This window comes from Rhamphochromis sp. 'chilingali', assembly GCF_963969265.1.
Source record: "Rhamphochromis sp. 'chilingali' genome assembly, chromosome: 16".
Lineage (NCBI taxonomy): Eukaryota > Metazoa > Chordata > Actinopteri > Cichliformes > Cichlidae > Rhamphochromis > Rhamphochromis sp. 'chilingali'.
The window spans coordinates 9,153,287-9,179,345 of NC_137943.1; the positions used below are offsets into that span (position 1 = coordinate 9,153,287).

The 26,059-nt window shown below is 39.8% G+C and overlaps 1 protein-coding gene across 1 annotated transcript; it reads right to left on the reverse strand.

Annotated features, from left to right (window-relative positions):
* Positions 1–2,487: 2,487 nt before the first annotated feature.
* LOC308383251 (unconventional myosin-VIIa-like) lies at positions 2,488–22,540 on the reverse strand (the record flags this gene model as incomplete). The annotated part of the gene is made up of 47 exons (XM_080861112.1): positions 2,488–2,932; positions 3,072–3,191; positions 3,293–3,376; positions 3,457–3,573; positions 3,686–3,871; positions 3,972–4,078; positions 4,168–4,255; positions 4,425–4,538; positions 5,773–5,878; positions 6,233–6,388; positions 6,489–6,642; positions 6,869–7,014; positions 7,145–7,260; positions 7,519–7,697; positions 7,786–7,943; positions 8,071–8,197; positions 8,364–8,481; positions 8,576–8,743; positions 9,885–10,112; positions 10,248–10,421; positions 10,559–10,678; positions 10,808–10,934; positions 11,377–11,501; positions 11,616–11,675; positions 11,765–11,920; positions 12,019–12,288; positions 12,388–12,531; positions 12,625–12,741; positions 12,991–13,092; positions 13,188–13,260; positions 13,388–13,482; positions 14,049–14,141; positions 14,249–14,407; positions 15,661–15,801; positions 15,956–16,122; positions 16,219–16,354; positions 16,441–16,651; positions 17,408–17,550; positions 17,969–18,088; positions 18,179–18,255; positions 19,430–19,583; positions 20,053–20,166; positions 20,448–20,590; positions 20,689–20,816; positions 20,903–21,018; positions 21,100–21,168; positions 22,430–22,540. 47 exons carry the CDS (start codon positions 22,538–22,540, stop codon positions 2,837–2,839), a joined length of 6,213 nt encoding a protein of 2,070 aa, XP_080717238.1. The 3' UTR covers positions 2,488–2,836.
* Between the last annotated feature and the right edge of the window lie 3,519 nt (positions 22,541–26,059).

Below are 26,059 nucleotides of genomic sequence, written 5' to 3' on the forward strand. Positions count from 1 at the left end.
AGCACACACACACAAAACTCTCTAACATTTAACTGTCTGGCCTACATCTCCCTCGGATTCCTGTCTAATACATTTATGTAACCTCGACATGTGCAGCTGGGAGTCAACGACTGTGCGGGGAAGCTTCCTAATCCCTAATATTTCTAGTGTTTTTAATCTTACGGGTTCAGATAAACATTCAAAGTGATAGTAAACACACCGCAAAACGGATTTTGTGTCTGTCAAACCCAGCTTCCCCTTGCAGTCATATTGCATCAGGCAACAGACGGAGCCACAAATGATCATACTGCACCTCATATGCACCTGCCCATGGTAACCTGATTTTTTTTTTTGTCACATGGTTTCCATGGTAACAGAGCAATCGTCTTGACAGGCAATCAGGAGGTTGTATAAGCAGTGTACTACATTACGCTACACTATGTATGTACACACACACACACACAGAGTCACTCAGCCGTTATGATGTAATTCCAGGTATGAAACTGGAGTTGTGTTATGAGGAAAGGGCTGACGGCAAGCTGATATTCAAGAAGCAGCCACGACATTCCAGGAGCATCAAATGCCTGATGGAAAACCGGGAGTGTTGGCTGACATTTTACAAACTGCCTCCGGCTTGCCTATACTGCACACAGCTAAGGCCTGCAACAATAATGGCCTTTCAGAAAATAAGAAAAGTTTGACAAAGCAGAGGAAGTGAAGCGGAAAAGAAGTAGCCGCACAGTTGCAAAGGTATGACTTTTTATAACAGCTCTGGCATCCAACAGTCCAACTGTTAAAAATAAAAAAAATATAAAACAAACAATTTTCTGTTTAAAGTATTTCAATTATTTTCAAGCATAGAAAAACTCGATCAATTATAAGAAAATAAAGAAACATTTAAAATACCTTGATACACGTTCAAAGTCCAGATAAAAGTAAGACAATTTAGGATGCAGTCCATGCCAACATCCTTCTTTCCTTATATCATTTTATGATATATGAATCAATCCAGTAATAAAAAAGCAGGTAGACTTGGAATAAAAATTAATGTACCTATGTATTGAAAATATTGAAATATAGTATTAGTAAATATATGCATCTGCAGTTATGTAGCATACTGTAGGCGACTACTCAATAAGGCTAAAAGTAGTAACAAATATGCTCATCAGAATATTTACAAGACAATCAAGAATCCTTCTGAAAAGGGAAAAACTTTCAAATCTCGCATCGTATGAAGATGACCATACCTCATGGACTAAAATGATTAGTTTAACTACAGATTCAAGAGACATTAGAAATAGTAAAAAAGTAATAGTAGAATCATATGAATAAAGTTTACTCTATAATACAATCTCAAATGAACAACATCACACAACATTATTATAATGAGTTATTATTTATTTAACATTAAATAAGCCAAAATGCAGTGTGTGGAAACACTAAGCACACCCTTACTGCTTTTATAGGAATTAAGAGGGTAAGTAGCAGCTAAGTGCTGCTAATAAAATGTACTTGATTCCTCAGAAAGTGCTGGCACCTCTGTAGAAAACACCTCATACCAACTGTGATGCACGGTGGAGGAGGGGTGATGATTTGGGCTTTACATCATGAGCTCATCTGTATACCAAAGTATTCTAGAGTCAGATGTGTGGCCTTATGTCCGACATCTAAAGCTTAGCCAAAACTGGGTCACGCAGCAGGACAATGATCCCAAGTATAGCAGCAAATCTACCACAGAACCACCGAAGAAAGAAAAGAATTAAGGTGTAGCAATGGCCCAGTCGAAGTGCAGACCTCAGCCTGATTGAAATGTTGTGGCGGGACTCTGAGGTGTGCATAAATGACTGCTTGAAAACTTTACTGAGCTGAAGTAATGCTTTAAAAAAAGAGTGAAGCAAAGTTCCTCTACAGTGATGTGAAAAACTGATAAAATAATATGGAATACGATTACTTTGGGTTATTAAGTTATTGGTAGTGTTGTTATACAAGTTACTGAATCACAGGCTGTCATAGTTTTTCATGCACTGCTTCTGCATTTAGCTTTTTGTTAAATAATAATAGTAATAATAATGACACAGTATAATATGTCATTATTACCTAACCATACTGACCTAACTTTAAGACCTAGCAAGGACTGAATGTCTCGATCAGTAAAGAATAGTTTATCAGTTAGTTTTTTCCCTCCCTTAACAACAATCTGGTCTATTTTAGGCCACAGGCTTATTATAATGTTCTGGTTTGTTGCATAAAACACTACAAAGCATGTGAAGATTAACAGTTTGTTAACATGAATTTCACATATCCTAAACGTATTAATGAAAATGGAAAATACTTCCATGCACAAGGGTTCCTGTTTGTGAAAAGGGAGCTGCGTTTTAATGCAAGTGCACATATTTCTTGGTGAAAAGTGGGTTTTTAAAAATGTTTTATTTTGAAACTGATGGGAATGTGCGCTAAAAAAAGCTGTGTTTTAAAATGCAAGACATAAGAAGCAGCAGGGAAATGTAATCAGTGTTTTGTGAATTGCAAAATTTACTGTTAAATGTTAATCATTGTAGGAATAGGACACAGTTGGACGTCATAGTTTAATGCCATGACAGTTACATGAATGTCAGAGGAAGTCGTGGACATGCAACCGTTTCTTCACAAAACAGAATTTTACTGCATTTAAGGCGATAACAATGGAAATATTATAGTTTGAATGCTTGTTCATTAGAAAGAATTGTAAATGCTAAAATCTAAATGTACAAATTGATGAGTTTGTATTTTTAAGGATACAAATACATTCCTATAGAGACATTGGGCAGGAGTACATATAATCCACAAAGGTTAAGTCTATACTTCTGCCAGTGAAACCTTAAGAAAATATGCTCTTCCTGTGATTAAGGGGGGCCTGCCTTGCCTTTTCATACATGCTGACGTAGGATCTGAGGAGGTCTTCGATCGTGTGGGCCTGAAAAAGAAAAGAATGATTCTTTTTGTGCAAATCTTTCACATCATATTTTATTCTCCTTAACATTTATTGGCATTCATTCTAAAGGAAATTCTGTGTTTTGTCATGCATCAAAATACATTCAAAGCCCGTCACTCACATTTGGGGTTTCACAGACAAAGGTGATGCCCCTGAACATGGTGCCGATGGTCATCTGGAAGGAGTTGCCTTTGCTGAAATATTCTGTGATGCGGCTGAACTCGTGCATTATCATTGTGTCCTAAAAGAGTTTCAAGTAATGCAATGTTATTTGCAAATAAGCACAAATGACCTTAGGCTACTGTAAAAATATAAATATATTGTGCTTTTTATTGAACATACCTTTGTTTCTGGGTCTACTAAGCGAACCCCTTGCTTATTGATGCCGATCAGAAGTATAGCTGGGTAGCTAGATTCACATGTTTGCTGCAAATGAAACAACGTAACATCAGTTTCCTCAAATTCTTGCGGGCCAGTGTGTCTGTCACTTACTCCAGCTAACTCACTTTAACTTCAAAGAAGGCACAGCCAAAGGTTGGCCAACTTGAAATGATTTTTAGGAAGTCGATTTTGGCTTCGTCCACTGTGATGCCACTCTGCTGCTTGTATGAGGAGATGATGTGCTGCAAGAAAAACAATAAAGCATAAAATAGCCTTACACCGGAGCTCCAATCCCATCTTCTGAGACATGAAATAGACCATTTGGGGGGTGCTTCTGTACAATTTGTTCTTTACCTTCTTCCATTCATCAGGGGACATGATCTTTTGCTGGTCAGCAGGAACCAGGTCCTTCAACATTTTGGGGATCATGACGAACTGTGACATGTCTGATTCTACTTTGACTCTGAATAGGAGCCCACCCAGGGTAATCATGTCTTCTTTGGTGCAGTCGTGGTATCCCCGCAGGTACTTCGATCGTTCCTGCAAAGAAGCAAATTCGAGGTAAGATATCGTGACAATTATTCATCTTAAACATGAAAAGAATCTCAGTGAATAAAGAGAGTGGTTGTAATATAGATACCTGTGGGAAATGGAAAGTGAGATCTGCTTTCACATCTTTCCCCGGGTTCACATTGAACCAGAGCTTCCTCTTAAAGAGCACCAAGGAAGGTAAATTGGTCTGAGTGACTAAAAAAAGTGAGATTTACACTGATTAGATCTGTCAAGGCAAAGACATGCATAAAAAAAAAGTGACCGCAGTTGGTTTACTCCATTACCTTCTTTCCCCTTTTTTCTTTTTTTGGGGACGTCTGAGGTTATCTTTAGACTGTCAAAGAAATATTTATCCTCCTCCATGCTCACCGTCTAAGAATTGAAACCAAAAAAGCTTCGTCACATAAAGGAAAAAGATGTATTTGTTACATATGGACTGTATTGTGATATTGTGCATAGCATTTTTGTCTTTTCTATCAGATCACTGTGCAAGCTAATGTCTGATCGAAAACACTGAACTGACAGTGTTAGGCAACACCACCTTGGTTAGTGTTTTCAGGTACAGGCCGTATCCTTCAGGTGAGTACAGAATGAGCTGAGAGGCGATGCTGATGCACATGTCTCCAATTGTGGTTGTTGATGTCACCTCGACTATCTGCGCCACAGCAAGGACAAGAAATCATGATAACATTAAATCGACATTTAATGGCAAAACTGATTCTTAATCTCTCTCTTATGGTTAATACAACTCCAATGCCAAGAAACCTGTGACACTATGTTAAATGTGTCACAGCATTGATGAGCCAAATGTTTTTAATTTGTAAAAGGTCTGGACATCAGGTAGTTCAGCACCTGGACTCCTCTACTACTAAGCAATCCTGTTGTAAAAGCTTCAGTATGCAATTTTACATTGTCTTGCCGAAATATGCACAGACTTCCTTGGACGACACGTCATCTGGATGGGAGCATATGTTGCTCTAAAACCTGCATTGGTCATTTCTTTTCAGATATGCAAGCTGCCAATTCCCTGTGGCATCAGAGATCCAGGCTTTTTTTTTTTTTTGCCTTAGTCCATTTTAAGAGCGCTTTATCCCAAAGAAAAAGAAGGCAGCATATCTGGAACATGGGATATTTGGTCTTCCCAGTTTTACATTCAGGAATAATATGCTGAAAATTTCCCACAATTTGCAAATGCAATGTTTTGCAGATGGTGAACCTCTCAGCTTTACTTCTGAGAAGCTCCGCCCCTCTAAGATGTTCTTTTTATACCCAGTCATGTTATTGATCTATTGCCACATAACCTAGACAGTGCAATAATATTCCTGCAAAGGTTTCTTTTTAGGTTTTCTAGCCTTTGCCAATTTTTTTGAGCTATGTTGCTTCGATCCAAATCAAAATGACTGAATATATTTCATCAAATAGCAAAATTTAACCCTTTCATGCAGAATTATGACAACCTCGATCAGGATTTTTTATTCATCTTTAGGCTTGAAAAGATGAATAACAATGCTTAAGAAAAAATCATGATCAAGGTTGTCATAATTCATGCATGAAAGGGTTAAATAACAATAATTACAATGAAACACATCATACATCTATAGTAATATTAAACGACCAGTAGGTGGCAGGGTATGGACACATCAGTGTCCAATGTAGTGGTTTATGTGCAAGTATATCATCAACACTGACACAAACTCAAGAAAACAGCATTTGGATAGTTGTCCACTGTAGTGACCACTATGCGTCAAAGGGGTAAACATTCAAGTTTAAACATTCAACATGATTTCATGTTCTATTGTGAATAAAATAGGGATTTATGAGTTGTGCAAATGATTGCATTTTTTAAAATTATCATTAAATCCAAAAATTGATTGAATGCAGGTTCTTACATCAGTTGTATCATCTGGGAAGTGGACTTTCTGGAAGATCTTAGGGCTGTTCTGTTGGATAGCGTCCACTTCTACGAAATGGGGAGGAAGATTCCTGGGCTTCTTACTGAGTATACAAAACAAATGAAGTTACACACACAAAAATATATTTATGTGGAATTTCAGATCACTAAGTTACAATACCGTGGATATGTTTTTTAAAAAAAAAAATTAAACTCAGTAAACTCAGCTGATAAACTGTTTTGTGGTTTCTAAAGTGTGCATTGTGGTAATTTTGGGGGCCAGCATTTACCAGAGAGTAGATTCTGTCAGTTAGATTTTCATCACAATTTAATACCAGTTTTAAAGCAATGCTATTTCTAAAATACGGACAACCACATTTTGAAGTATCAAAATAATCAGTAATTCTAATCTTCTCAGGATTTTTGTTTCTAAATAGTGTTCGTATCGCCAGGCTGACCTGCAGATCTCCTGCAGCCTCTCCAGGCAAAGAGCAGCCAGTGGGTATCTGGGCCGCGACTCCAGGAAGCACTGTGTGTGTTTCAATAAATCCCAGCTGGGCGGGAACAAGCCTGAACACAGCCACATCAGCTGCCACCCACGCTCCATACTCAAACTGAAGTGAGGGGAAGAAAGAGAAAACGATATGATGGAAATGGATTTTTTGTGATTATTGTTTTGGTGTCTTTCCGACACAGTGAAGCACACTGGAGAACCTGTTGCTGTTGGCGGTCATCTGTCTCATGATCTGGCAGTAAATTTCATCGCGCAGTTCTTCATGCTTTGTGGCTGGACCAAAGATCTGGTCGGTCAACTCTACGGGACTGCGGACATGTTTGATGGGGTAGTCGCCCATGTACTTCAGGATGGGTAGAGGCTAACGTTAAGGACTCACTCAAACGACATTAAAATTAGACATGGCTCTTTCCTCTTTAGATTACAGACAAACTGCTGAAGAATTTGGTACCATACTTTCAAATATCTGCCTATGTGAACCAACAGTATGGATGCTAGTTAAACTGTGGTTTAGTCATAAGAAAACATCTCAGCAATCCATAAATGCAGGTACCAGTTCATGTGTTTTTTAAAAGGATATCAGTGAAGGCACTGCAGGCCAGGTTGCTGAGCTCAGAGTTGTTGACCAGCACCTTCAGGAGTGGTTGCTTGAGAGCCTCTCTGGAAATGACCCACAGTTTCTCTCTGTTGCCTCCTTTGTATCCTTGCCGACCGCCACTCACAGATCTGCGAGGGACAAAGAGCTTAAATATCGTCTGCACGAGTGCTGTTCGATTTGCCAAATGAAGAGTCAAACATGAATGCCACATTTTTGAGAAGTGGCGTTTAGCTAAAAATACAAGAGCCTCAGTATTACCTGAAATTCTCAAGGGCAAACTCTTTCAAAGAGACAGGGGCCACTGTTTCTTCTCCTTGAACGGGGTTAAGAACTAGTGAAGCTCTCCTCTTATCCTGCTTTGGATTGAGTTGTTCCTGAAGGGTCAGAAGCAATTTGCCAGATAAACTACAAGAGGGCGTTATGTGATGTGAACTAACAGAACTTGTGCATCTCTCACTGCATAGACTTAGAAGCGCACGATGAAAAATCTTCATGTCTGTAAAGATTTTCTGTTCTTTAGTAAAGTCTTTACCATTAAAACACCATTAAAAATGAAATCAGTGATTTGCCTATACCTGAGCTCTGATAAACTAGTCATAACTACTCAACATGTAAGGTAAAGTCAACTTTACCAGCATTTCACTAGTCGGCTCGGTAAGAGTTGGCAGGAACAGCAATATTTTCTTATAGACTGCACCAGAGCTGCCAGTGCGCTTGTTGGTGGCGATGAAACAGCTCTCATTAGGGGCACTTTTTTCTTTGTCTACTTGCAGGAGGTCACCTCGCTTACAAACCAGAAACAGCGGGTCATCTGCAGAAGCGTACAGAGACAGACAGACGTGAGTGTTTTGGTGTGCGTGACTGTATTTATGGATACTGAACATGCTGTAGACTCTTACCTGATTTGCTAGAGTCCTGCTGAGCGGTTGCAAACACTGAGCGCTGTCTCAGCCCTTCCACATTGTTCTCTATCAGTGTTACAATTTTCTCAGCTTCAGGAGACTTCAGGACATACTCTCCTGTGATCGTGATCAAGCTAATGGTCTGGGCACTGTCACTAAATGGGTCATAATCATCAGTGTCAGTTTTATTAGATTCTTTTAAAGGCACAATTTAAAAATCTTTTTAAGAAAGTAAATAGAGCAAATTTACATACACACAGACATAAAAATGTGAGACCGTACCTCTTCTCCTGGACTTTCCTAACTGCTATGTAAGGAATTTCATGAAGTTGCCTATTTCTCTCGTCCATGAAGAAGATGCCAGTCCAGTTTATAGCCACAATAAATCTGCTTTTGGGCAAAGGTGGTCCTGTGGACAGATATGGTGTTGCAGATTTTAAGTAGTGAATTGGAATTCATAAATGCTAGTTAGCAGAAGTAAAGTTTGCAATACAAATGTGTAACACGGCAACATTCACTTGTAAAAGGATTGTATATCCCAGCCTCTGTGTGAAAAAAGCTGTGCGCAGACTCACCTGACATCATTGTGACTTCAAAAAACTTTGAAAAGTGGATTGCCCACTTCTTGCGTGCGATGTCCACCAGTTCTCCTTTTACCTCATCCGAGTTTTGCCTCCCACTGACATAAGGACCCTACATGAGGTAACGACGATTGTGAGGGTGCCTTTATGAGGCGTTATGTTTTAAAACAATCCATGCTGACCATACATAAAATAGACTGATTTACCTCTTTGTGTGCTGAGCTGATGAACTGGGTCCATCTTGTTTTAGACTTGCTTTCAATAAGCTGGGTGGTGATGCACTCATTAACCACTTTGGTGACGTTCTCAACGCTATACTCGGAGCCAAACGTGATGTAATAGTGCATTATTGCCAGCTGGATATAATCATCATCCTGAGTAGATAAAGTACAACTTTATTAGATACAGTTGACAAAATGTTTGGAGAACATCATGATAAAATTTATAGTAGAATAAAAAGTGGACAAATAAGAAATAGTTGACCTCACTAAGTAACTTATTTGAGCTGCAAAATATTTGAAAACTACAAAATGCCTGCTGATATACTGTTTAGCACCACAGTATAGTAAATTTTACATTTACAGTTATCTAGTTTCTTACTCTTAATTTGTTCATTTAAGAATCACAATTATTGCATTTACTCTAAAAACACAATGGATGAAAAAAAAATAAATAAAACTTTACTGATAGATTTTCTTGTTTTCCAAATCCTTCCTTGTTCTTTAGTGAGACACAGGCAATAGAAACTAGCCGTGAACAAACATCTACAAATTTCAGGCTAAGCTAGTAGGAAATGGTTGCCCGTCTATGCGTCTGACAGCCACAAAGCAATGTAAGCAGTCAGCTATTCCATTTAAATTAACATCGGCTTTCACTTTCCTAGTCGTTATATTTTTCCAACTCTTTGGCCGTTACATACATCCCACCATGTATCCAAGCTAGTTGTTCACTTTCTTCTTCTGTCTGCCATTTGCTTAAACGTTAGCTAAGCTAAAGCCAAGCTAAGATGTCTTATAAGGCTTACAGGAGCTGCAAGATTGAATGAGAGGTTTCTGTGGGTTTGTCAGTTGTTCTATTGTTACAATATAAATCCTGATTAAAGAAGGATATTAAAATAATTATTCATGAGTTACTTCTCAGACTGCAGCAGTTTTACTGGCTTTAACTGTTTTACGTGATAAGGCAGCTAGCTTATCACTGGAAGAGACTGCAGTCCTTTACAAAACCTTGCCATGAAAAGGAAGGCATTTTTATTTTATTTTGAAAGGGGAGTGCCTTGGAGGCTTTTTTATATTTAAGGTCTTTTAAGCGTTGGCCCAGCAACAATTAGTGCCCCTTTTGTGCTTTATTTTGTACATAAGATGAAAATACACCAGAAAAGTAGATGTGCATACTGCGATTTTGGAACTTAATAGCCTGAGTGTCATGAGCGGTGACTGTAAATAAAATGTATTATTATTATTATTATTACACACTGTTTTCTGTAATATTTCAGGAAAAAAGAAAAAGCCTTACCTTATCAGCAACGTACTCTCCTGCCTTGATTCCTTTGATGATCTGCCTGTAGATAAGATCTGTGCTGACTTCATCTAGTTTACTTTCGTGCCAGGGTGTGAACAGTTCCTTGCGGAGGGACAGCGACCATGGGGTATCCTTCTCCAGTCTGCCTTGCCTCCTCATCTCTTCCTCACACTGAGATATTGCATCTAGCACGTGTGCCCCAGAGTTCCCCAGAGACCACATCTGGTGACGAGAAGTCAGCAGAGTTTGAATGAGTGTGGCAAACTGCAAATCTTTCTGCACTGGACTAGTCTGAACCTACAGTCAGAAGATACAGAGTACCCAAGCCTTGATGTAGAATCAGAAGCTTTCACTGACCTTGTCATAGAGCCTAATGTACAGGGAGAATCCGTAGGTGTCTTTGAGACCGATGTCATTGGCCACATCTTGGCAGACTTCCTCAGATGTGGAGGACGAGTTCAGTTGTATTTCAATATTTCGACCATCCTGTATTGCCACAGTCGTATCAATGGGTTTCCTGGTCCTGGCAGCCTTTCAGTGCAGGGTAAGAAAGAAGAAAAAAAACAGTTGTTTCCAACCACAATTCAAATTTTGCTGCTGCTGGCCAAAAGTTAAAACTAAATAAACAGTGACCTCAGCACCATATTGGAGCACCTTCTGCTTTTTACCTGTAGCTCTATCCAGCAGGGCAACTCTTTTCTTGGTCCATTGGCTATGATACGTTTCAGGCGCTCAATGCAATACCCCCTGTAGTCATATGGCCCTCTGCGGAGAAAGTTCTCTAAATACTGTGAAGCACAGAACAGGACACAGTAAGCAACACGATAATACCTCGGCTAAATTCAACTAAAGTGGCATGACAAGGATTAACATGAAGTTTGAGGCAGGATTAATAAAATGACTTCATGTAGACTGACCTTCCTAAAGAGGTCTGTTGGAGGGAAAATCCCCAGACAGATGGAGAGGAGAATCCACCCTTGCATACGATTCCTCCTGTCATTGTTTTTCAACAGCTGTTTACAGATCTGACAATAGATCTCATCCCTGCACAGAGAGAGAACCAAAAAAATGAAAAAAGTAGGTAACATCTTAAAATACAGCCCATAACCACAGTTCCCTGTAATTAAATGGAATTGTAGTTATTATAATCGAAATGACAATGTAATCATATTTATCTACAAATACTTACATTTAAGTACTGCATATGTAATTTTAATTGATGTCTAAGTAATTTTAGGCAGCCTGTGTAAATCCCAGAAAGTTGACTCGTTTTCAGTGGGAGAAACCTTTCATCACACATCCAAGTAAATATGGCCCACAGCCCAAAAACTATAGCCCGTCTAGTAAGATGAGAAAATTATTGTTTTTCTGCAAAATTAGCATACAATTTCACACTACTTAAAATTACTTACACACATTTACCTACAGTTATTTACAGATATATCATATTGTTCATTCTTCAAAATACTTGTAAGGCAGCATTTACCATATGCCGTGTTTTGACAGAGCATAGCCGATGATGATGTGAATTTTTTCCAAGTCTGAAAGTGGCCTTTGCAGCGTGGTACCCTCTCCAATCATAACATCCTCTTCTCCTGTCAAGTTTTCTGGCTGGTTACGATGACAATAATACAAATAACAGTGATAATAATAACAATTGCCACAGAGTTTGTGTTATGAACCAGTGACAGAAAAAAAAGACAGAATGAAGAGTATTATAATCACCTCCTCGGGGATAGAAGAGGCTCTTCTGTCAAACTTTTTCTTGTTCTTCCTCAGTATTTTCTGTCCGAGAATGACATCATTACTAGAGGTTAAATAGTTAGATTGTTTTTTTTTTTCAGTGTAATAATAAGATATATGTAATAGTTTACCTGGTCCAGTCCCACCAAGTTGCTCAGCCTCCTGCCCTGCCTGCTGGGTGGAGCCTGGGGCGTGTTGCTTGATGCCACTGATATGGCATCTGAGGATTTGGGTTCTGGTATATCCCCCATGAAGCGCAAAATGATCCACCATATAGTCAGACATGCCTGGAGGTGAGGAGAGGAATGAGAAACTGTTTGTGAGGAGAGAAATCTCTTGGGTTAATAGTGATACGGCTGTGACTCGTTCCCGTCTGACTTCTCACCAGTGTGTCACCCTCATCGTCGTGATGCAGAAGAGACTTCTTGAGTCGGTAGGGTATGTGCGTGTGGCTGGCGCTGTCCTGGAAGTAACGCTGGCTGAACCTGTAGAATGAAAACTCATCACCGTCGTCCTCAAAGTCATCGGTCTCCTCCTCCTTATCTTCATCCACCGAAGGGGTCGGGGATATCGAGTTTGATGGTGGGGTGACTATCAACTCTGGCTCCAAGAGCTCAGAGATTATCTTTACAGGCTCTGGACTGCTGTGACTCGTCTTTGGAGGGAAAAGAGAATTTATACCAGATCTTAAACGCACACACTCAGTGAAGAAAAAGTAGGACATGTTAACATGACAGAATTAGAATCAGCTAACCTCAGATTCTGAAGTTTCTTCGTCTGCTACATTGACTGAAGGCGTGACGGGAAGATCTTCGTCGTCTGAATCGTGCTCTGACTCTGACTTGGTTTCATTGTCCAGTATCTGTGAGACCTCCTCCAGCTGTTTTAAAACTAAAGCCTTCGAGACAAAAGAGACAAAAAGGTTTGAAAGTAGGCTCCTTTTCAGAGTGCAACTTGTGCAACTTTACCTTCCAAGATGCTGAGCACTCACCGTGTTCATCATGGACTCAACTTCCCTTCTGGCCAGCACTCCTCGCCTTTGCGCCTGCAGCCGTGTGACTGCCTCTCTCTTTTTCTTCAAGTCCTTCCTCGCCACATAGCCTCGTACCTAAACCCGATCAATCAGTGCAATTTAAAGCAAATTATTTAAGAAATAACAAAAATATCAGTAATTAATTAAATACACAACAACCGATATGTAACGTAGATTTTGATAAGATTTGATAAAATATCCTAATTTCACTATAAAATGCTTAAAATTTGATCAAATACAGCGATATTTTCCAATATTCCAAACAATAAAAAACAACTACTTGTAACATATTGCACTAAACAGTTCCTACATGAGAGTACATGCCTGTGCTTGTATGACGACTGCTGCTTCTCGCTGCTTTTGGTACTTTGCCTGGAGTTTCCGGCTACGGATTAGTGCTGCCAGCCGCTCAAAGCCGCGCTGAACCTGGTCAGACCGAAAGAGGGAAGCAAACCTGAGGTGAGTCCTCCCTAAACATCAAGGCAGCTACAAGCTCTGACTTCTATAAAAAGTTATTGAACCTTTGTTTTCATGTAGGCTCTCCAGGACCGCTGTAGCACCACGGCTGCCGAACGCTTCCTCAGAAAAGACTTTCTAAAAGAGATTTGAAGCAAAGAACTTAAGTTATTAAAAAGGTGTATTTTTAAGCCTTCATATGTGCAGTCCTTTCCTCTTATGTGTCCCCTCTGCACTGGATATGAATGTGTAGGATATCCTGCACCTGTCTCTCTGTCCAAGCATGACTCTCTGGATCACCAAAGCTACCCTGCTGAGCTCTTGTTCCCGCCGCTTTTCAAGAATAGAATCGTGAACATCCTGAAATAAAGAGAATTTCTTTTAAAAGACTTTCTGATATTGAAGAAAACTTCAATTGTTAATCATATTTCAAAAATGAATCCACATTAATGTGAATCCACATTAATGTAGATTCATTTTCTGCAATCATTCAAGAGAGATGTAATGTCTCTTTGATTTAGTGTTTCACTATGTCATGGCCACGATCATCTAAGGGGCAATCGTGGCTCAAGAGTTTGCAGTTCGTCTTGTAATCGGAAGGTTGCCGGTTCGAGTCCCGGCTCGGACAGTCTTGGTCGTTGTGTCCTTGGGTAAGACACTTCACCCATTGCCTACTGGTGGTGGTCAGAGGACCCGGTGGCGCCAGTGTCCGGCAGCCTCGCCTCTGTCAGTGCGCCCCAGGCTACATTGTAGCTGTAGTTACAATGTAGCTTGCCATCACCAGTGTGTGAATGTGTGGATGACTGAATGTGTAAAGCACTTTGGGGTCCTTAGGGACTAGTAAAGTGCTATACAAATACAGGCCATTTACCATCTTGTGCCTTGAGAAAAAGCTACAATACAACATGGTTAGAAGTTTTCGGCACCTTTAGGAAAACTTTGGTATTGCCTATTTTCCATTCGCCCTCCCTTTCAATCACCGCCTCACAGATGGCTTTACAACAGGCCGCAGCAGACTCCTGGAGAGACAGTAAAGAATATATCAGTTAAGAACTGATGAGAGAACCCAATAAAAGACTCATTTTCACATCTTGGGTTCCAAAAACAGGATGCATCATGACTTAACGGTATTGGGGTTGCAGACGGTCGTCTTCAGGAGCACCCTGTAGCGCTTTAAGAAGTCGTCGAACGTGTGTCGAATGGGAAATCCCAGCTTCCGAATACGGATGGTGTCGATCATGCCGGAGTATCTCAGCTGACGCATACACAGCTCTCTGTCAAACACCTAGAAGAGAACAAATTAAAGTGGTGATGAATATTCTCTTAACACAACAACTATCCAACCTTTTTATTTTTCAGGCTGGACTATGGGGTGATTTCCACATCTACAGTAAATGTCAGCAGTTCATTACTCTAAGCTTGATTTGAGTGTGTACCCAATCAAATGATCATCCAAGCCGAATTTGGCACATGTGAATATATCCGTGTGCCAGATTTTGATTCTATCAAATTTCAAATCTACCCAATGTTTATTCTCACTGTTTTATTTTTTACAACAGCTATTAACCTCAGAGAGGCTGGAAGAAAAGTAAAATACCTCTGAGGTATTCCATCTCAAAAATGTTTTCAAATTTTATTTTAACATTTTTTATGGTCCCGAGTTTGAACATATATGATGATTGCTGTGAAATTTTTTGCTCAAATACTTTTCAAGATCTATTTTTTTGAAAAATGGCCCGTCGACCCACCGGATATTTTTTTCACACTTTGAAATATGTGGTAATTTTTGAACATGAATATCTAAAAATCTATTGAAGATAAAACCCTGGAAAATTCAGTGCTTTTTTCATAGCAATCCTTACATATGCTCAAACTTTGGCTCATTAGAATTTTAGGTAAATTAGGGAAGGTCAAGCAGAAAATGTACAAAGCATTTGCTGATTTGAGACTTAATGACCCATTTGAATTTGAAGTGGTCCTGTGTGGACCACGATCACCAAGTAAGTGCCAGTCCTGCCAGCAGGTGCTTGGATTTCACAGGAGAACTGTGACACGTGGCACTGTGGACTAACAACGCTTTGCCACAATATTGGTCAGGGAGTTCAGAATGTGTGAACTTTTCGTGACTTCTAGTCTAAATCCAAAGGGTGAGAAAAGCTCAACAGATACTAGCGCAGCATTGTACTTTACTCTCTGTGATACCAGGTGATATTTAACAGGAAATTGGCTCCGTTGGTTTATGGCACAAAACAGAATGATCTCTATTGCAAATGGTGGCAGTAAACATAAAAAAACAAAACAAAACAAAAAACACAGCAACATCCTTATTATTTCGGGAAATGACAGGATTTAAAGGAAATGTCTTAATTTCAGCAAACATTAGTTTGAACATATATTGCTGCCAAACATTAGTTTGCTGAAATACACTAGTTTGTCACAAGCTTCCCCCTCATTTCCCTTTCTTAGCATACATGATTGCTCAGTTTACACAGCAACTGTATGGTGTTGCCATGGCGGCAGAAGCAGTTGCACATTCACCTCAGATTGCTTGCCATTGTTGGGTTTGAAACAGCGGATGAAGAAAGGCTGGCAGGCAGACAGAGCCTTCATTAGGGAGTCCAGAGACTGCCGGAATTGGCCGCTCAGTGTCGGCACTTGTTTGCGAGTGTCAGCCAATCCCTGTGAGGATGACATGTGACAGAAGGAAAAACTCAAAAATGAAGTCCTTGATACACCTGATCAAATAAACATTGGCAGCGTTATGAAACTAAATGACACAGGAACATTTATTGCAGTTTGCCCAAGGATCAGACATGACTTTATCCTTTCATACCCGCAGAGAGTTGCTTGGGGTCATGATGAACTTTTTATTTTTAACAGCCTTAATCCCATTGGTTGACAGTTCAGACTCAAATATGTCACGCAGTAGCTTATTGGCAGACATGTCAAGCATCTTAATGATGTCCGAACTGACAGCATCCCTGTTCTTTTCCAAGAAACCTGAGGAAGGAGAAAAAAGGCAACAACAAAGTATTACTGCGCTCATGAGCACCTTGCGTTGGCTGAGGTTTTAATATTTGCTGTTTGCTTGCCTACCATTGGAGTCGTACTGAACCAGGCCAGCGAAGTGACAAATCCCAAAGTTTGTGTCACGTTCACTCCTGGAGGCGATGTAGTTCTTGTGTCCTTTGTGGTGCTGGTTCAACTTCTCTAGCATCGTAGCGTCTGTACCCTAAGGCCAACCAAGTGATTCTTTTGAATAAAAAAGCTTCTGCAGCAGGGCAGAACCTTAAATAAGAAACCTCAGCAGAAGCATACCTTTGGAAAGTGGCTCTCTTCATCAACAAGAGCCAGCACATTACATTGCATTCCAGCTAGAAGGTCGAGAATCTTCTGATTGTCGCTAAAGTTGATGTTATCCCACATGACGCCCTGCTTCATGTACTCCTTCTGCTCGAGCTTGAAGATGTGGGCCACGAAGAACTGCTGCAGCTTCTCGTTGGCAAAGTTAATGCAAAGCTGCTCAAAACTGTAAAATAAACGATGGCTTGTAAATAGTGATAACTGTGAAAATTAGATGCCTTAGTATACCACGAAATGTCTGATCGTCTAATGTTTCATAAATATGTCAGGGCGGCAGTGCAACGGCTGTGAAAGCTTAAAGATATCTGAGAAATACGTTTGACTCAACTAATCGAATGGATAAAAATGAAGATACTGGTAATGTACACTCACAGGCCACTTTATTATGTACTTTATTAGGTTCAGCTGCTTGTTTCCTTAAATATCTAATCTATGCTGCTTTGCATCAACAGTTCAGGCTAAGGTTATTGTAGCTGAACAATGCTAAAGTGAAAAAGAGTGCTAGACTTTTTAGTTAACTAAATTAAAAAGATAAACTAGAGTTTAGAAAAAATCAAACTGAAATGATTTTGTGAAAATAAAAAATATATTCTTGTTATCATAACTTGTCTATTAAGGCTTTGACAAAAATGTTTATTGAGACTTTGGAAGTTTATGAGCCTGTGAGTCACCTGCTATCAATTTTTTTTTGTTTCTTAAATTGCAATGTCAGTACTGATTTTGTAAAACCTTGCTTTTGGCATACGCCCTAACTACAATAATAGCTATAAAGAGTAAAACCAACACTGAAACTAATAAAAATTTATAACAACAATAAAAACTAAACTAACATAAACTAAACTTAATTCAAGATGAAAAGTCAAAATGAAAAAAATATCTGATGAAGTACAAAACAGGAATAACAGAAAAAAACCCTCCTGACCTGTTAGTGTTGAAGTTCTCGAAGCCAAAGATGTCAAGCAGGCCGACGGACAGGTAGGCTGATTTGGAGTTGCTGGTCAGCTTCTTGTAGATGACACTGTTGATTTTCTTAACAATCCATATGAACAGCTTATTGTAGATCGCCTGAGAGAACAGAAACCCAGCAGAGTTACATTTTAGTGGAGTTCTGAAACACGCAAACTGTTTATTCTTTTCTATATTTAATTGTTTCTTTTGAGCTCTGCACCTGACCCACATGTTGGTGACGATGCGTGTGGATTTTTACACGTCTTGTACCTTACAATCATAAGAAATCAGTCAATCTACACTGAAGCTCATCAAGGAAAAGTAAGACGAGAGTTTTCTAAAACATGCCGAGTAACTGTAGCAACGCTGTAAGCACCAGTCAAAGGTTGGAAACCATCTGCTCTATCACAGTGAAACTGGAACGCTTCCTCATAAAGTACAGCGTGCAGCATTTACAGGGCCCAGGTTTCTTTCATCCTAAGCCAGGAACCAATAAGGAAGCAGTGATTTAAAATTGCTGGCTCTCCCTCATTACCTTCACAAAGGCGTCTCTGCAGTCAGCTGCCTGTTCACAGCTCAGAGGTTTAGTCACCATTTCGCGGTTGGTCTTAAAGGATCGATGAGTCAGATTGGTCGCCAGGGTGGGCTTCTCCACCTTTAAGCACAAGAAACAGAAAAAAAAACCTTTACTAGTGCTATTTAATAGCAAAGTAGATCTTACCTGCTAATAGAGAAGGAGACCCACCTCCAGTAGTGATGCCGCCACATTGAAATGTTCTGATTTGCTGACTTCACTGGTTTCCAGGTTATTTTGAGTGTTGGCTGATGGAAACACAAATTCACACATAAGACACAAACAGCACAATAACAGCTGTAAGGAGTAATCCTGTGAAATGAGGTCAGTGTGAGTTTTAAAAGATATTACAACCAGTCAGGAGATTTAACCAAACCACTTCCAACTACACAAGTACAAGTCACAAATGTATCTAGCTTGGAACATAAAATAATGCTAATGCACAAATCCAACAGATGCATCTAGGGACCAAAAGCTGATGGTGAAATTAATATTCTTTTGGTTCTCTGGTGTCAGTGAAACAAAGAAACTTTCATTCATTCCAAAACAGCTGTTCCAAAGTTCTAACCATCCATTCGCTTCCGCTTATCCTTTTCAGGGTCGCTGGAGCCTATCCCAGCTGTCATAGGCCAAGAGGCGGGGTACACCCCGGACAGGTCGCCAGTCTGTCGCAGGGCTAACACACAGGGACAGACAACCATTTGCACTCACATTCACACCTAGTGGTAATTTGGATTATCCAATTAACCTATCCCCACAAGCTGCATGTCTTTGGACGGTGGGAGGAAGCCGGAGTACCCGGGGAGAATCAACGCAAACACATGCAAACTCCACACAAAAAGACCCCGGCCTGATGGTGGAATAGAACTTAGGACCTTCTTGCTGTGCGGCAACAGTGCTAACCACCGTGCTGCCAAAGTTATATGTAAAAAATCATGACACTATCTCTCAACTTTGTTTGGGAAACGGTGACATGAGCCAAACCAATAAACCAATAAATCAACTTCTCCATTTAAAAAAAAAAAAAAAAATTTCATTGACAAATTCAAAGTGTAGAAATGATTTAGTCTTATGTAATTCAGGTGCTCACTGCTATTCAGTTTCACTGTTGTATAACTAGCTGCCTGTTTATGGAACAATAAATCCGTTCACTCATTTAATAATAGATCTGAACAGACTGCAATCTGCCATAGGTATCATCAGGCCTACTGATGCTCTTATTTATTATATGCTTGTTTTTTGGCACTGAATCAAAATCTAGCATTGATAAAATTAGGAATGGAGATATGTTTGATTAAACGTTAGGCAACACTTGAATAGCTGTTCTGCTGAAATCTGATAGGGAAATGATTTTAAAGATAAACTAAGCTCCATTATGTGCAGGCTAAAATCTTTACATAGTTTCTAACTCTGTATCCTCACCCTCAAAGCAGACGTTTCCCAGGTGTAGTACGGCCGCCAGGAGCTTGAAGATTTCATGACAGTCTTTTCCTGAGAAATTCAGCGTTTTTAGGGCGGAATTAATACGACTGTAGTCTTTGGCATCGTCTCGTCCTCCACAAGCAATGCAGTTGCCCTGAAGAGTGAGAGACAAGATTTAGAATAGCTAGGAGAAAGCAGGGGTGTCAAACATAAGGCCTCGGGGCCAGAACAGGCCTTGCAAAGACTCCAATCTGGCCCACAGGACAGCTTTGGAAAATGTGAAGGGGTGCGTAGATTTAAAACTTTTCATTGTATTTTCATAAGTTTTACAGCTTTGCCAATTAATAATTAACAATACTGCAATTTATACTACACACTAAAGTAAATGACTAATAGATTACATGACATACAATTTCTTATTTTTCTACTATCTAGTGTAGAAATGTCTGTTTTGTTTTGTTTTTTACAAAAAAGAAAAAGAAAACTTGCTGTGAATTAATAAAACCTTTAAAACTACAGGACAGTCTGGGCAATGAACTAGCAGAATTTTTTCCATAAATTACACGACATCACAATAACTTCACCAGCAATGCGGGCAGTCACAGCCTTCCTTATTGCAATACCTTGGTAAGGAATTTGTATTCCTTGGCATTCCCGAGGCTCAGGCGTTTTTTCTCCTCTGCTGAGATTCCTGCCAGCAGGCAATAAAATATGTGGTAATTTCGCTCCTCCAGAGCCTGAGGTTGCAGAGGAAAAAATTAATCATTAGTGTTACAAAATGATAAGCTCACGCAAGTTTTTATGCGGGCTGGGTGGGAACATGTTTACTTTAGCTTCACTCCTCTTGTTGATGGTACTGATAGTGACAATGGCAACAGCAGCACACGAGATTAAGCCAACAACAGCACATCGACTGAAACAAACTCTTCAGACGTAGCGTGTTGTGTTTTTACTGGTTTACCGCACATTCCCGCCCCGTGGAGAGATAACAAAGGTTGTCTTAACAGAGCTTACTCACCTGACGACAGACACGAGACTTTTCCAGAAGATACTGCTCCACGCGTGCACCCTCAATCACTCCATCCTTGTTGAAGAAGATTTCCAAATATTTCCCAAAGCGGCTGGAGTTGTCATTGCGGATTGTTTTAGCGTTTCCAAAAGCTGAAATGCAAAAAGAAAAAAAAAGTTGTTGTTGTTCATCCATGCCATAAAGACAACATTTAATAATGACTGTGCACTCTTTGGCTGGTGTTTTCTACCTTCTAGAATCGGGTTGGACTCCAGGATCTGCTTCTCAATCCGCTGCTCAGAGAGCTCACCGCTGACGGCTGCCAGGTACTGCAGGATCAGTTTAGTGCTCTCGGTCTTCCCTGCTCCAGACTCCCCACTTACAGAGATGGATCAAATCAATGAGCAGTTGTAAAGAATCAAATTCAGATATTAAAGATCCTCAGTGATATAACAGACGCTGACCTGATGATGCAGCACTGGTTTTTTTGATGGCGAGTCATGTTAAAGTAACAGGCCTCAGCGATGGAAAAGATGTGGGGCGGGAGCTCTCCCAGTTTTCGCTTATGGTATAACCTCACCTGGAGACAAAAACGAGGGTACGCGTGTGAAGTAGATCACTGCGATATTACAGTGAAGTCATCAGCTGCGCATATCCTTACCTGCTCTTCTGTGTATATTGGAAAATCTTTGTATGGATTCACGGCCACCAGCACCGAGCCCGTGTAGGTCTACACAATCATAGAAATGTTGCATTAGAAAAGAATCTCCTTCAACTTTCTCCACTTACTACGTGTTTATACACAGTCAATAGTTATTATTAATCTCTGGCTCTATTCCACAACATCTCCCTGAATCTGAGAGTTTTTCCTTCCCACTTTCAAAGTGTTTGCTTATGGGGGTCATCTGATTGTTGGGGGCTTTCTCTGTTTTCTGTGTATTATTGTAGGGTCTTTACCTTACAAAATAAAGTGTCTTGAGGCTGTTGTTGTGATTTGGTGCAATATAAATAAACTGAATTGAACTGAATTGAAAATTTAACCAAAATGATGTTAAGGGTACATCCTGTGTGTGGAGTGACAAGATACTTAATGTTGCTCTTGTCAAATGATCCAATGCTATTTTCAATCACGGCTAAAAACAGAGCAGTTATTAAAGTTATTAGAATGCTTACTTATATCTGCTACTTATGTCTATTCATATCCATCTCATTATGTCAGACACTAAATAAAAAGGTAAGAGTATGAACATTTAGAAAGTTTGTCCACCGGACCTGTAAAATGATAAATGTTACAGCGTCTGTGTTTTTATTTGCGACTCAGTAAATGTTTGTTTTTTTTAACTCTTGAATAAAAAATGTACTGTCGCTAGTAAAAGATAGTGAAAATTAAATGTTCGACAGTGAAGTTTGTGCAAATTTGGAGTCTGCCTGGAGATTTAAAATGTTCTATTGTTCTGATTTGCCACAATTGAATCAAAGTTGATTAAAAGAAAGAAATCCCAGCGAGAGAAAGCTGAACAGCTCATGTGAGGCTGGAATCAAACATCAAGGGAAGATGTTTTAAGGTGTTCTGGGAGAAACGAACCGTTACAAATTAAAGGAATATTTCCTATAATCCATTATCAGGCCATCCAATTGTTCTTAACCACTTATCCAAATCAGGTTTGCAGATCCCTGCTGTCTTTGGGCAAAAGCGTTAAGTGTCTATATCAGGTCATTCACAGCGCGCTGGCCTCATGATGTGTAGATATTTTGAAAATTGAGTTGAATGAACCAAATCCATTTTACTTTTAATCTGCTTTTTATCCTCAGCAACTGTCTTCTCTGTCTCGTAATATATTTTTTCTATATTTGGCTCTGGGAGACGCTTTGCTGTGTCATGTTTATACAATGACAGTAAAGATAAAGATACTTGACTTAAAGTACAAGTGTCCAAAGCATGTAGGAACACTGGCGACAAAAATCATTTTTTCCTTCAGTGTGTTGCTCACATAGATGATGCCTTGTCTGTGTCTGAGCAGGAGGTTCCTGAGGAGACCGGCCTCCGTCATGTCCCCGAGTTTGATCATGTCGTCCACCCCCTCCACCGATGTAGGGTGCATGATCTTGAGGGAGGCTTCCTGCTCCGGTGACAACCTGCGCTCCTGAGGAAGGGTGAAAACGGGAATACACTCAGCAACATAACACCAACTGTTGCCGTTTTGGGATGTTTGACTTTTACCCTGTGAGAGTGCAAAAGCACTGTTTACCTTTCCCTCATCGTCCACCAGCAACCGCTGACCCGACGGTGTTACTTTGACCCTTGCTCCGATGGGCACCCCTATGCTCGAGTCCACCCAAACCCATTCCCCCTGAAAGCAAAAGACAGAAAGATTTCACGTTGTCCTTCAGGGACACGGGACTAGGTTTCAGTTTACGGGAACACAAAGTGACACTCGGTGGGGCGGCAGTTCTCTCAATAAAACTCACATCTCCAAAGTTATTATCTCGAGTTTGTTTCAGCCTTACCTTTCTCAACATCACAAGTTTCTTTTATTTCTAGTCCCTGGAGAGAAAAAGAAATCCATACAATGAGTTGCAATTACCAAAGTACTGACGATTTAAAGGGTTTCTTTTGGCTTTTTTAATCTGAACTGTTGTGTTCAATGTCAGCGCTCAAGGTGTGCAGCGGTAAAACAAATCACAGAGCACTGTTAATGTCACCGTTAAAATGAAAACGGTCTACCCGATGATCCTTTGGTGTGGGATCTTCATTAATTCCCGTCTCGTTCCTCGTCTTTGCGTCTTATAGAATCCGTCTCCGTATGAGGAAGGATAAAACTCAGCGTGCCTATGAGTGACAGAGGTTTTATGACGCTTTGACTTTGGACTGACTGTAAGAGGAGGAAGAGAAATGGATCGCTTACTCAGAAGTGAATAAGGAACTTGTCACAGTGGAGTGATGTGTGTCTTTCTGGGCAATTTAGGGGAGCCCATCCAAATGTTTTTCACCTTGAACTTGCAGTATTCCTACTGAAGCTTATATCAGGTTACATCCACTACTACTACTGTACAGGACCAAATCTTAAAATGCACAACCTGCTGAAATCAACAAATCGTGCATCAGCGTGGTCATGCAGGTCACGTTGTTTAAATAAGAAGTTAAATAAGAAGATAATACATTTATTAAAGGAGATTTTACATAAATGTCCTTGGTGGTGGATTTACCAGGATCATATTGGATGGATGTTTATTGAGACTTTGGACCCTGCCTGTGTAAATTGTAGGAGACACAGCTGAGCATCTCCCTGCTGCTGCAATAAAAATGTAAATATGAGATTAGACTAGAGAGGGATCAGATTTCTGCCACAACAGTGTTATTATCAGCATTCTTGTTATCAATTAAGCCCTATTGTACGCAACAGGGTGTGGGGAGTCCACCATTGTGGCTGTGCTGGGTCTTCAAGAGGCTAATCTTTCCTGACAGTCAGAAGTTGTTCCTTAAATCATCAGGAAATCGCTATTAAAGTTTCATGGGTTTAAAGTCATGACAGTATACTTGGCTGATTGCTCACAGGCGTCAGCCCGTTCAGCTCTGATAAGGAATTCCCTGCTAACCAGTCACAGTTAAGAATGGAAAGCCTTGTAAAAGCTTCATCACGACAGTGCTGCATGGCTCTGGGTAACCTCCCACAGATGGGCAGTGCAGCAATGCTTATGTAATTTAATGGGGTGTGGTTTAATTGTCTTCAAACCTGGCTGCTTATGACGTCAGAAAGAAAGGTGAACTTCTGGTCTCTAGTCATCAGCCTGATCTTTGACTATTTTCCTAATGACACGATGGAACTGACGCACTGAGACGATCATATCAGGAAGGTTTCATTTTAAATGAAAATCTGTTCCTCATACATATAAAATAAAGGTGGGGTTTTTAACTATAAAATGCCTTGAGTCTAGGTTTTTATTGCTGCTGTGGTTCGGTATTTGCACTGGTTTGTGGTGACTTTGACTTTGTTTGCAGACTATTTGCATTTACTGCAATGACATTATGGTCCTGAGGCTATGGGGCAAAAGGTAGAGGTGCTGTAGGTCAAAGATGGCAGTGTGCATGTGTGAAAAAGAGCCCAGCAACAATATCAAGAGAAATAGATTTTTCAGACCTATTTAAGCCTGATATTTGTTTTTCTTTCTGTCCTCGTGGTGACGAGTTAGGAAGGTGTTTAACCTTTACATACTGTTCATACTTCATGCTTTCACAGTATTGGCCAAGAACTCCTTCACAGACACTCCCTCAGTGCTGACCCGTAAATCTGACCTACAGATTTCTTAGAATGTATAAATAGTCTGACATAAATGAATGGATGATTAATTTAAGTTTCAGAGAGAATACAGGGTGGATTTTCTAGGATTTATAACACTCATTTTTCTGTGAATAACATCCATTTTCACACAATTTCATGCCCCGTTTAAAACATAAAAACATACAAGAAAGGATTTAAAATAAATTCTATTAAAAGGAAAAAGTGTTGGGATTTAATAGACACCCATGTATAACCCTCTCATTAGCCGCTGTCTTCATTGTTAAAGGATAGAAAGCCCACATTTATTATCAACATTACCAGCTAGTCTACAAACTACTAGCACTTTCCAAGCAGTAGTGAGGAAACCTTGTGTGTCAAAACAACTCAAATGTGATCCAAACAGGACACAAAGGTTAACGTGGAACGATCATAAAGATTTCAGACTATATTTACATAGAAGCGGATTCCACTAAAGCGGCTTTGCATGATCTATAATTCAAAATAATCCTTGACTTTTTATTGGGCCCTCTCAGGTCATTCTCTCTCTCATGTTTGGTCTCTGCCCCCTTCCTTCAAGCCAAGTTTCTTCTGAGTAAAATAAAAGTAAATCATATAGATGTCATCCTGCCATACCTGCCTAGATCCCCTTCAAGTTATTCACAGATCCCGCACTGTCCCGCTGTCACCCTTTGTCACATTTAGTGTTTTTATATTTTTTATTTATTATTACTCTAATTATCATCACTAATACAGGATTTTTCTCTCGGAAACTCACTCCGAGTCAAGCTTTCATTTTCTTTCCAGTGTTTCAGGGAAATATGCAAATTTGAACAAATGTTACACTTACCACGAGCATGTTGTCTATTTTACCTCATGGAACACATTTAAACGTTAAAACAAACAAACAAAAAAGCCCACAACCCCCCTCAGTTTCATAAAGGCCATATTCAACCCAAGGAAAGGGTGTGGGCTATACACTATCAGTAGTTTATGAAGGCAGGGTAATCAATTGTTGCATGGTGGTGAACTACAGTGGACAAAATCTTATCTTTGAGCTGTTGCAGTACGTTTATCACAAATTAAGACACTCCTTGGCAATTAAAAAAAAAAAAAAAAATAAAATAAAAAAATAAAAAAAATCTGTGTCGTTTGCTGTATAAACTAAACAGAAGCAGGCAGTGCCTGTGTGCTAATGGTGATATATTAATGGACCCTAAAATAGCAGCTGATTAATGTCTGACTAGAAGTTCCTTTCCTTAGTTACAACCATTAATTTAAAAAAAAAAAAAAAAAAAAAAAAAGCAGGCATGATAAAAGTAATTTACAGACAACAAAACACAG